The 11874-nt window shown below is 39.2% G+C and overlaps 1 protein-coding gene across 1 annotated transcript in view; it reads left to right on the forward strand.

The window, feature by feature from the left end:
* The window catches only part of TGFBR1 (transforming growth factor beta receptor 1), a 34660-nt gene extending 25927 nt beyond the window's left edge, over nt 1-8733 (forward strand). The window contains exons 7-9 of the mRNA XM_071450446.1: nt 2127-2251; nt 2887-3017; nt 4370-8733. Coding sequence (XP_071306547.1) covers nt 2127-2251; nt 2887-3017; nt 4370-4495 — 382 coding nt within the window. The 3' untranslated portion in view covers nt 4496-8733. The remainder of the gene's footprint in view (nt 1-2126; nt 2252-2886; nt 3018-4369) is intronic.
* The last annotated feature ends 3141 nt before the right edge of the window (nt 8734-11874 follow it).

Consider the following 11874-nt stretch of genomic DNA (forward strand, 5'->3'; position numbering starts at 1 on the left):
CTGCTCTTCAAAGCCCAGGTGCCACTGTTGGCCTGCTTCATTGGTATGTCGGCTTGAGACTCTGCTAAACATCACATACTGGATTTAGCTGCCAGAACCCAATCAGAATGAGAGAGCAGTGCTACCACTGATGTTGACTTGATGCAGCAAATAACATTCACTCTTGCCAGCAGCCAGCAGGGATGCTGCTGTCAGTAGCTCTTGCAGTAAGGTCTGCGCTGATGTTTTGCTTGGTGTTCCCATGTCAGACTTACTCACTAAACAAGGTAACAATCACTTGGATGCCATGATGGGTTTTCAGGCCTTGTTTCTTAAGAGAAACTTTGTTACTGATGTTTCACCTTGCAGGAAATGTGGGTAAACCAAATTGATGAGCACAGTTGTTAATTTGTAGCCCATGTAACTTGCTAATTTTTTAAAAAGCAAGGTTTAGGGTGGGATTTGCAAACTATATGATGAAAAATTGGGCACTGCAATGATAGTGGGCCTTTGTCAAGAAATTTTTAATGGTGCTGGTTTCTTAACTTCTTGTTAAGAAACTTCTTGTCTACTCCTGCTTTAGGCTTGTTAGGGGATATTTTAGGTGGCTGCTATAGTTTTTCAGATTACAGGAAGTGGGGCTTCCTCTAGCCTGACCCTTGGAGGGTAGGCTAGAGGAAGCTGGTGTGTTCCAAAGGGCTAAGGCTCTGTTCATCTGAGGCCCGTGGATGTGGCTGCTGCTTTCTTCCTTGGGATCCAACCAGTCATACACAGACACATATTGTACTGATAGGGCTGATTATACAGATTGCTGCGCACCATGTGCTGCCTTCAACACCCACATGAAACACTGTCAGAACTTGTATAAAACATAACTATAGACAGCCAAGTCTCCTGCCTTCTCTTCAGCTGATCAGGATTGAACTTCATTAGAGAAAGTACATACTCCCTTCTGCAGCCTCACAACTCCATGCATGTTTATGAGCCCCTCAACCATCCATCCAAGGCTTGCTGTGTCTAATACTCTGAGCTCCATGGATCTCATACTCACCTGCTGGGTTAATCCACAGCAGCAAACAGCTGATGTATTTGTATGCATGCCTACCTGCATGGATTCCCTCAAATATCAGCATGAGCTCTTGTCCTGGCAAATATCCCTGCCTGGATGCTGACTAGACCAGCTTGAAGGTTGCTAGTTAATTACAGTCCTGCACACCAGCTGTGCAGGGTTGGAGAAATGCAAATCTTCTTGCTCAGCCCAGCAGCTGGTACCCAGACCTTGCAGTCTGTGACTCCCGCTCCAGTTGCTGGTGCTGAGAGACCCTTATGTTGTTGTTCTATTATTTCTCTAGTTTCATAATGATATTATCTGATTTCTAAAGTCTATACCTCCTCAGTGTGTTCGTATGGCTGCAGATCCTCACTGACTCCTTCTGCTGCATGCTGTTCTCTCTCAGGTCAGGGCTCCTCCAAGACTCTCCCCAACTGGCTAACCTGCCCCCTTTTATCCCAGTCATCTTCATTGGTTACAGCTGCAGCCCAATTAAGGACATCGCAGCTGCAGCCCATCAAGGGCAACCAGGACCTCTGGGGCAAAGCCTCTATACAGATATTCTAATACAATACATTTCCTCTACTATACCCTTACTCTGTTTTTCTTGTCCCCTTTCTCTGCTGTAGCTGGTGCCTGTAAGCTGTGACCATGAAGCCTGTGGTCCATGCTTTTATTTCAGTAGCTGAAGCAGACCCACTCATTTGTTCCAGTTACTGGTACCAGGGTTTCCTTCACCTTCTATCAGACTACAGTTGCTGGCCCAGAATTCATTCACAGAATGACCACTAGCTCCAGATAGGTGCTCTTACCACCTGCAGACATGCACCTAGGACCTGTAGTTCCCGTTCCAGCTACTGATGTTGGGCCCTTCCTTCTCTGTAGTTTCAGCTTCATCCCTTATGCTGCTGCAGTTGCTCAACCTGAACAGACCCATGCCTGCCTCCAGCTGCTGACACACAGTTCTTAGAGAGCATGTGCACATGGGCTTGAGAGTGAGATTGCAGAGAATAGTTAGGATTTAATTAAATAGGATATACTGATGAGCATGTGCAGACTGGAGACTTGTTTATGAAATATTTTTTTTTCCACACAGGTACATGGCTCCTGAAGTCCTAGATGATTCCATAAATATGAAACATTTTGAGTCATTCAAACGAGCAGACATCTATGCAATGGGATTAGTGTTTTGGGAAATAGCTCGGCGGTGTTCAATTGGTGGTACGTGGCAATCTTTATAAAATGGGACGTATTAGGGAATTATGAGGAACTTAAACTTATTCAGGTTCTGAAAACAGTTTGCTCAAAAAATAGTGGAAAGTAATAGCCAGTTGATCTCAGACTTTCTAGTTGTTAATCCTGTAAATGATAAATGGTCTATTCAACCTCTTTCTAAATTGACAGACCGTACTTGTTGAAGAAAATAGGAAATATTCTTCTTTTTTTCCAAATATTTACATAGAGGGGAGAAAAGAGTAAAATACAGTACTCTTGTGAGCAAGAGGCAAGCACCACAAGACCTAGCTATAATGTGTTCAGATAAATCTATATCTTATTTAAAATGAAGCATGCTGTTATCAATTATGTGCTCTGAAGAAGCATGTTTTTAGTATAGCATGTGAAAGATTTGATGTAGCTTCTATCTCTTCCAATTTTATAAATTTTAGATCCTTGAAGGGTAATGTAAATACTTCTAAGGTGTGGTTAAGGATTTTTATTTATTAGTCAGTTGTTGTGATGTAACTTTTAAAAATGAAAACCAAGAACTGGTAGGGTACTGATAAGGAACACAGTAAAAAGTGAAGAATACATAATCCAGTGTTAGCTAAAATAAAGCTATTTTCAACCTGTTACAGGAATCCATGAAGATTACCAGTTGCCATACTATGACCTTGTTCCTTCAGATCCTTCTGTTGAAGAAATGAGGAAAGTTGTGTGTGAACAGAAGTTAAGGCCCAATATTCCAAACAGATGGCAGAGCTGTGAGGTATTAACTAACCTTGCTAAAGCTGCTTTAATGGACACTAGAGCTTTTAGTGATTTCAGTGGCTTAAAAATCATGCTTATTGTTGAAGGGAGAAGAGCTGCCTTTAGAGAACTTAATTAATTTAATTCTAACCATTATGGTCTTACTAAAAGCATTGTTCCTTGGTTATACAGAAGTATTTAAATGTAATTTCATAAAAATTAATAGCTAACTCTGCATGGAGGATTCTAGGATCCCTTCCTGTGAAGCATAGATGATGCTAATATAAATTACAGCTAGTCTGAATTACATTATGCAGGAAGCATCATTGTAAATAAATTGTACTGTGTCTGGCTGGGATTGAGTCAGCGTCCTTCATAGCAGGCTGCATAATGCTGTGTTTTGGATTTGTGGCCAAAACAGTCTGATAGCACACTAATGGTTTAGCTGTTGCTGAGCAGTGCTTACATAGCTTCAAGGCATTTTCCGTTTCTCAGGTAGGTTGGGGGTGGACAAGAGCATGAGAGGGAGCAGAGCCAGGACAGCTGACCCAAACTGGTCAGAGGGAATATTCCATAGCATTGCTCTGTCACAACCAGTGACTCACAGCTTGGGACAACAGCTTCCGTGCGCTGCAGGAGCAGCAAGGTACTGATAAGGATGAGGTGTTTTGGATAGAGGAGCGAACCTGGGTTGTGGCATGTGTGGAATTAATGCATGGCTAAGAGTTGGGCAAGAGCACACAGGAAGGAGAAAAGGTGGTGAATGCACCAGCAAACTGTGAGACAGGTAGTTATCAGGATTAAAATGACTAAGGTAATACTGCTTTCATGGTACTTTGGAGCTGTTACTTTATTTAATCTGCCGTTTTTGTTATTTGCCTTAGTACAAAGAACATGTAGAAGGACTCAGATTTGAAAGACTGGCTCTCTGAAGGATAAAAATACTTCAAAAATTTTTAGAATCCTTGCAGAGCTTCAATCTGAGGAAGACAGCTCATGAACTTAATTGCTATGCATTGAAGTAACTCCTTAACTGCATGTACAATTTAAAATAGTGTATTTTTGTCTGATGTGAAAATTCAGAAAACAGTTACAGACAAGCTAATAATTGTTCATTAAAATATTATTATGGGCCAAAATCTACTGAAAAATATCAAGTTTGCTCTACAGTGTTTAGAGAGTTTTACTTTTCTGCAAATAAAGTAAGTTTTTTGTTTTTTTGGTTTTTTTTTTTTAAACAGTACACTCTCCTATGCACCTGTAGTACTAGTAATGGATTTCAGAAATGCCTGAAGAGTCTAAGACAGAGCAGCAGTTACATGGGCTACACTGGAACAGCAGTGCATCTAATGACTTGTGTTTCCTTTGCAGGCATTACGAGTGATGGCAAAAATTATGCGGGAATGCTGGTATGCCAACGGAGCTGCTCGGCTGACAGCTTTGCGCATTAAGAAAACATTATCACAACTTAGTCAACAGGAGGGGATCAAGATGTAATCCTGGATTTGCTACCGAAGAACACTGTAAAAATCCCTATCTGCACCAGAGTGGCGTGCTAAGAAGGTTAATTGTTCTACCTCACTGGGGGAACAGAAGGATATTGCTGCCTTTTAATACTTCATAGGAACGTCACTTCTTAGGATTTTTGTGGATGTGCTAAACAATTGTGTTGGGTCTTTCTGTGCACTATAAACCTCTTTCCCAGGTTATTTACAAAGCATCATGTAGTCTAGTTTCATTTATCTATAATTTTTTCATTTGGGAAGCTGATAGCTGGTCTTTGCTAGTTAAATGTGCTAAAAGTAGGAGGTCACTTCTAAAATGAAACTGGTTCGCTATATTGTTCTGCAGTGCATTGATGGCTCTTAAAGCAACTTTATTCCTGCCTGGTACATTTACTACTCTGAACCACTGTCTTGATTCCTTGATTCAGATTGTGAATGTACTATTGGAGTATACCTTGCTAGCTATTACATCTTTTGGACTCTTATCTTGACTTACAAATTGACCTCATTCAGTTGTGGGAACATAACTTATGCAACTATACTTTATACATGATTACTGGGTTTTTTCCACTTTTTCAGAACATTACATTGCCTTCAAAATAGATTGTATTAACACCAGTAAGTGCCACTATGAGTCTTTTAATGCAAAATAGTAGGGATGTACAAAGCCTATGGTACTTTTGGTTTCAAAAATACAAGTTAAAAGTTGTTCCTTTGCCTAGCTAAGTGCTAAATCTCACTCATTGCAACAGTGAGTACATAATTGATAAAATATCTTCAATTTTACCAAAATCTGACTCTTGAAACCACTGTAGGAGTTTTAAATAGTGTAAGCTAGTAAATTCACTGTCATATTTTGTAATTTTCAAGTTATGAGTCATAATTATGTAGGAGATTTTTTTTTAATCAAGTGGTACTTCTAAAATGCTTGAAGTACCTATCTACTTCAGAAAAGTAGCAAGAAAAGTAAAATGTTAAGGGAGATTTTGCTTCATTAAATAAGTATAAAAAGCTTATTTTCTGTGCAGTTCTGCTGAGTCTTAAGGCTCAAAGAACAATATTTGCAATTACACAATGATTAAATGCACCTGTCATTAGAGGAAAGTTATTTGGGCTTTTGTACTAGACAGTTCAAAGCTGCTTGTAAGTTTTATGTGCATGTATGTTGTGTGTGCCTCATACACAATGTGGTGAGCTAGAGAAGGTGGTGAGCTGCAGGTCTTTGGATACAAATATCAGGGGATTCCAGCAATCCTCTTCATTGTTAGAAGAACAAAGCTTATGGTGACTTGTGTTGTCCTAAGAACACAGAAGAATATGCATGGCTTTAGTCTAGATTTCCCTGAATTTTTAAGAGTATCATAGTATTTTCACAAACTTGTTTAGAAATTAAATTGCTTCCTGCCCAAATGTACAACAAAACCTGCTGTTACCAGGATATTTTTTTAATTGCAATTCTAGCAAGAGTCTGGTTGGCCTTTGGTTTCATTAATGTCCAAAACAGTAGTATTTCAGTATGTAAATGAGCCTGGTAATTAATATGCTGCCTAACCTGCCACTCTTCAGAACACATCAGTGCCCATCTCATTACGCAGCACACATTGTAACCTTTAACTCAGCTTCCTGTTCATCCCTTGGCATAGAGCCCTCTGAGAGTTTCTTACCAAGAGGGTGGCAGTGGCAGGGTGGTTGCTGGCAGCAGCACAGTTGAGTTCTGTGCCATGGTGATGTGTGGCAGCTCAAGCAGGAAGAGGAATGAGGCCCAGGAAGAAGATGCTACATAGGTGACACGAGCCTTACCCAAGAAAAGCCTTAACTGTTAATTTTTGTTTATTTCTATATTCTTACTGCTTGCTTGGAGATGAGTTTAAACCATGTCAGAATTACAGACCTTCAGAGGTCAAACTGCAAATAATGAAATGCTTTTGTCAACAACAAAATGAGTGAGTTTATTCTTACTGGAAGACGGTATCCAGGAGAAAAGGGAAAAATAAGAGAGGTTCTTAGAAACCAATTAGGCTTAAACATACATGCAGCTGTCACACTTATGTTTGGCATTATCTGACAAGTGAGGCTTATGTGCTTCAGGCCTCTGTCAATCAAAGCCGGATTAAAAATTACTTCATATAGGTATTTTAAATAAAATATGCCTTTGTGTGCATGGGCAGTTGTGCACCACAGAGTTTCTCAATTAAATGTAAAAAAAAAAAAAATTGAATATAACATAACTCCCAAGCCTCTCTTCTTGGCAGCCTCTCTGGCAAATTCTATGTATTTGTACTGAAACTTTAAAAAACAGATCATCATGAAAATAGATCAGGGTCTCCATCTAATTTCAAAGGCTGCCTAGGTAGCAACTTTTTTTGTTTTGTAACTTTGTTACATTTCAAGTTTTCATAGGTGTCCTGGGGTCCTTACTGCAGTTACAAATGGTACAGCTCCTACTTCAGAAATATCAGGCCCTGGTGTGCCTCAGATCTCTATAGTAATTCTGGTAGTAACAGGAGTGTTTACAGTATAATTAATCAAATAATTTTTAGTGACTCTTTTTAGCACCCACAAAACCTTATCAGCAAAACATTTAATTTCCTAAAAGATACAGAACCGCTCTGTTGCATTTTAAAGAGGATGCACAGCAACTGGACAGCCTCATGGTATGCAGATGATTCTGTCAACAATATAACTGTGTGTTATATTGTATCAACCACCTGCAAATCTTTACTCTCCTGAATTGCTCTTACTTTGTTTAAGATTTAGCTCTGTAATAGAAGCTTGCAAAAACAAAGCACAGAAGGATGCTTGATACTGTGTTATGACCTAAGGAACAGTGTTTTAGAACAACTTTATAATTCCTATTGGGCTGCAGAACGGGAAAATTCTGAATAGAGCTATATGTATCCTCAGTTCTGACACCACAACTTCAAGCTTTGTTCTTCTTTTCCATTGTATGAATTGAACACCTTTTACAAAGGCTGTGTCTGTATATATTATGTAACTTTAAATGTTACCTGTGTAAGATCATATCTTATATATATGGACACAGGTACACATAAGTATTTTTTAAACTAAGATTGTAATATCACCAGATCTGCTCTTGGAAATCCAGGGGGACCAAAATATTTTAGCATTCAAAATATTAATTTTGTATCATTTCAAGTATATACCAAAACAGTTTCTGATTATTATTGATGCAAATGTTTATTGTAAATATTACATACATTACACATTCACTTAAGTTTTGTGGATTTAATCAACTTTACATTTTAGTAGCATTGAAGCCTCAGTTTGGTTTACAGACTTGTGACCAGATGGATATGGACATGGAGAACAAGGAGCATTGGAAATAGTCTGATGCTGAAAAGCCTGAGATGTCATTTTTGAAATGCTGGAATTCTTCAGGGACCCTCCAACCTTAAAAGCTGGAATTCTGGGATGTTTCTCAAGCAGACTCTCCAAGTATGACACACTGTCACCCTCCTATGGTTCTGCTTGTAATCCTAAGAAAGACTTTGTATATAAGTAAAGACGTTGGTATCGACTGTATGGGGACATGAAGGTGTCAAATGAAGTAAGAGGCTATTTTATTTTTTCAGTAATGGCTCTGAGTATGATTGCCATGAAATTCACCTTTTAGTTAGTTCCTTGTTTATATTGTGCCATTGAAATGATTGCAAGATGTTAATCATTTTGTGTTTAAAAAACAAGCAAACAAAAAAATCCCTTCACCATATCCATTGCTTTAAACTCAAATTACCTCTTAAAAGACCAAGGTACATTTACCTCATGTGTATATAATGTTTAATATTTTTCAGAATGTTCTCCAGGTTTGCAGTTACATGTTTCTAGAAATACGTTTATTGCTAAATTTACAACTTCAGTGGTACTAAGTGTATTATCTGGTGCCCCAAAACACTTTATTTTCTTTATTTTATTGTATTAGCAAGTTTGCTGCTTTGTCACTGTAGCACCTGCCCTTACATAGCTGTGTTGATACTGCCTTGTAAATTTTACTTTTTGGATGATTTGAGGATCCTGTACAGATGAGTGTCACTTTTTTAAACCTTACCAAATTGTGCATTTCCCTTACATTTCTGAAAAAATGTATTGTATTTGTAGAGTATACATTTCAATGGATTGTAAATAGGACAGTAGAAGAGTGGATGCTTATGTTAAGTGCTAACACTACAGTAGAGAGATTATAGCAGTGAAAATAAATAACTTTTTTCAAAATCCATGAGTTGTCTTTCAGAACAAGAAGTTGCAGGTAGATACAGGTTTGTGTGTGATGTTCTTACCTGCTAATGTGTGTGTTTATCGTGAGTTCCTTTCCTCAGAAGGAATTTCTTCTAGTACAAAAATGCTAAAAAGATTTGCTACTGCTGAGGCAATCCACCTCATCTATGCAATATGTACGTAATGCTAAAGTGTCTGCTCTTCCTTGCCTCCTACAGTAATGGTGGTGCAGGAACATTGCTTGTGTCTCTCATCTCCTGGACAAAATTAGTAATGACAAATTGTTCCCTCTCTATATTTGCATAAAAATAACTTTTAGTCTATTTTAGTCTGTTTAGGCAGCTCAGCAACTCAGTGCATCCCATAACTGAAAGTAAAATCTGCTTGTGTTGGAGTGGAGTGTTTCTGTGCAAAACTCAGTTTCAGGCTGGTGCTACATTTCTGAAGGAAACTGGCTATTTAGACACAACAAAAATAGAACATCTTGCCCTCATCTGAGTTTATGTTCATCCTTCAGTTTTGGCTCAGACAGAATTACCAAACATTACTACATTCAGCAAACTTTCTCCACATTGGGAAGCCATAAGGTGTCCAGATAAAGCCTATGGGTACACCAAAATACTGCATTCCTTTCAAATGCTATTACAAGAGCTATGATTATTTTGGTGAGAACACATCCCTCTCCTATGAGTGGCTAAAGGAAAGCCTTTGCTACCCCTGCAAGCAACCAAAACTCAGTAAAATCCTGAATCCCTCTACTGCATTTGGTAGTAGAGGAAATGGGTGGCCTGGAATTAACATAGCAATGTTGCTGTCTACCAAACTTAGTTTTCATGATGTAGTTTTCTCTATTTCAAGCTTTGAGGGCCTGAGTCTAACAACTGAAAATTCATAAACCACAAACAATTACCACAAGTAACTTAAATGTGAGGATGTTTTAGGATCATTTTAGAGGAGACACTGAATTCAGGTCTGCGTGCTGGTTTGGATTGCAAGTCAGCATCGAGAGTGGCAGACTTTCAGCTGGCTGTTTTGCACAGTATAATTAATTTTTAAAGTGTGGGACTTTTGAAAGAAATTGTTTTTAATACCCACTGCATCCAAAACCTACTTTCTATAGATGCAGCATAACTAAGAGTATATAAACAAACCACTTCTATGCAGTACCAAGTATGTTCTAGAAATTTCCTTCTGTCAGTTTTTGTGACATTGGTAACTGATGCACAGTCATGTACCCAGTAATTGTAGTATAGCATAAGGGTGGTCCTGGCAGAAAATATATTCCTTTTAAATAGGAAATCAGAAATTCCAAATCTCTCACTCAGTGCTCTTACTAGCTTTTTTTTATCTATCCAGCTAAGCCATAATATTTTAACTTGAACAAACAGTGTTCATTTTTTTGCTGAAGAAGGGTAACTGGAATCTCACACTGCAAACCCCCTTACCAACATGATGGGCTGCTGGGGTTTTCAGTCTTGTAGTTCTGTCTTGGAGTGGCTGGAGTTGTTCCATGTCTTCTAGGTTTGAAAAAAAAAGAAACGTTGGCATAGCATTTCCTTTGTCAACTTGCCTGGACTGCAAATAAAATCCAGTAGTGCTCAAGAAACCCACCCCCTTAAGTCTTCCTCAGACTTTCTTGAAAATAAGATTTAAATCCCCAGTCTCTGAGCTGAATTGGTACCTGAAATCATTAACTCTCTTGAGAGGAAGAAAAAAAAAAGCCAGAGCAAACCATACTGATAGGTTCCTAGGCATGATTGCAGTGTTTTATTTGTATTAGAAGATTTTTCACTAGAGATGAAGAGTCAGCATCCTCACAATGTGTTTCTAATTAGCTCAATTAGGAAAATGAGAAGAGCTCTCCCACCTGCCAGTAGCAGAAAATCTGTGTAAACAGTTGAAGAATCAGGCACATGATACTCAATTTTATAGAATATCAAATATATTTATGTAGATTTTTAAATGAGGGGTGAAGAAGATAGGAATATGCCTTTAAATCCAAGCAGGATGCAGGACTTGTGGGATGCACAGTGAAGGAAAAAAGGACAGGGAAAGGGAGAGGTTTAGGTGACCTGGAGAGGAGTGAGCATGGGAAAATAGAGGAATAAAGAGATAAAAAGCATGGGTCATATATAAATAGCAGACCAATCAGTGTGCCAGTCTGTCTGTGCCCAGCACAGCCTCTTCCTTTATTTTTAAATCCCTTCCTGCCTAAGGAACTCAGTTCTGGGGCTGCAGGGCTGTCTGAGCACAGCAGCTGGAGCCAGAGCACAGCAGGGAGGTCCTGTGGGTCTGTGGAGAAGCAATGGGAAAGACCAGAGTGAGCAAACACGAGTGTCAGCAGCAGGAGTGTGACCATAGGTCACGGATGCCCACGTGTCCATAGTGCCAGCCATGTGTGTCCAGGCACCAGTGGCTGGAGTGGGACTGAGCCCCAGGACCAGAGCCAGTGAGACTGGGATTGGGGCAGCTGCTTGCAGGGTGTACGTCTGTGCCTCTGAAGACGTGGGGGTCCTTAATGTTGGCTGTTCTGATCTATCCTTATGTTCTGGTGGCTCTGCATTACCTGCTAATGTGGACAAGCAGTTACTTGTTTTCCATGAGGATTTGTGCCCCAGTGCACTGGGCCAGTCCTGAGATTGCTTGCCTGGCTCTTATAGCAACTTGGGCAACAGAAGTTTGTACATCCAGAACTGGGCATCACTGTTTTGATTCTTGGCATTGGTCATCAACCCACAGGGACTAAAAAACATCTACTTTATTGCAGTATTAAATTAAGTATCTAAAAACCCAGAAAGCAAAGGCAATAAGCAACTGTCTTAAGAAAAGGTGTAGAGCAAGAGTTAGTGATAAATTCCAAGTTGACTCTGTGTTGTAATAACTTATCTATTGCTCTGGACTATTGCTAATTTGCATTAATGAAATTTTCTTATTTCCTTCTATACTTTGGGTGTGGGAAACGTGTGTGTAGTCCCACTGTTCAGATTCTTAATTAGTACAGGAATGAGGTAAAGAATGGCAAGAATTCTGTGATACTACAGTTGCTGTCTAATTCTTATGTGTTTCCAAAGAGTGGAATCGAGCTGTGTTTCTTTCGTTTTTGCCGTCCTGTGGCTACATCTTCCATGAAGAGAGTTT

This window comes from Agelaius tricolor, unplaced genomic scaffold (genome assembly GCF_023055355.1).
Source record: "Agelaius tricolor isolate 1412-34295 unplaced genomic scaffold, bAgeTri1.0.p SCAF_2, whole genome shotgun sequence".
NCBI lineage: Eukaryota > Metazoa > Chordata > Aves > Passeriformes > Icteridae > Agelaius > Agelaius tricolor.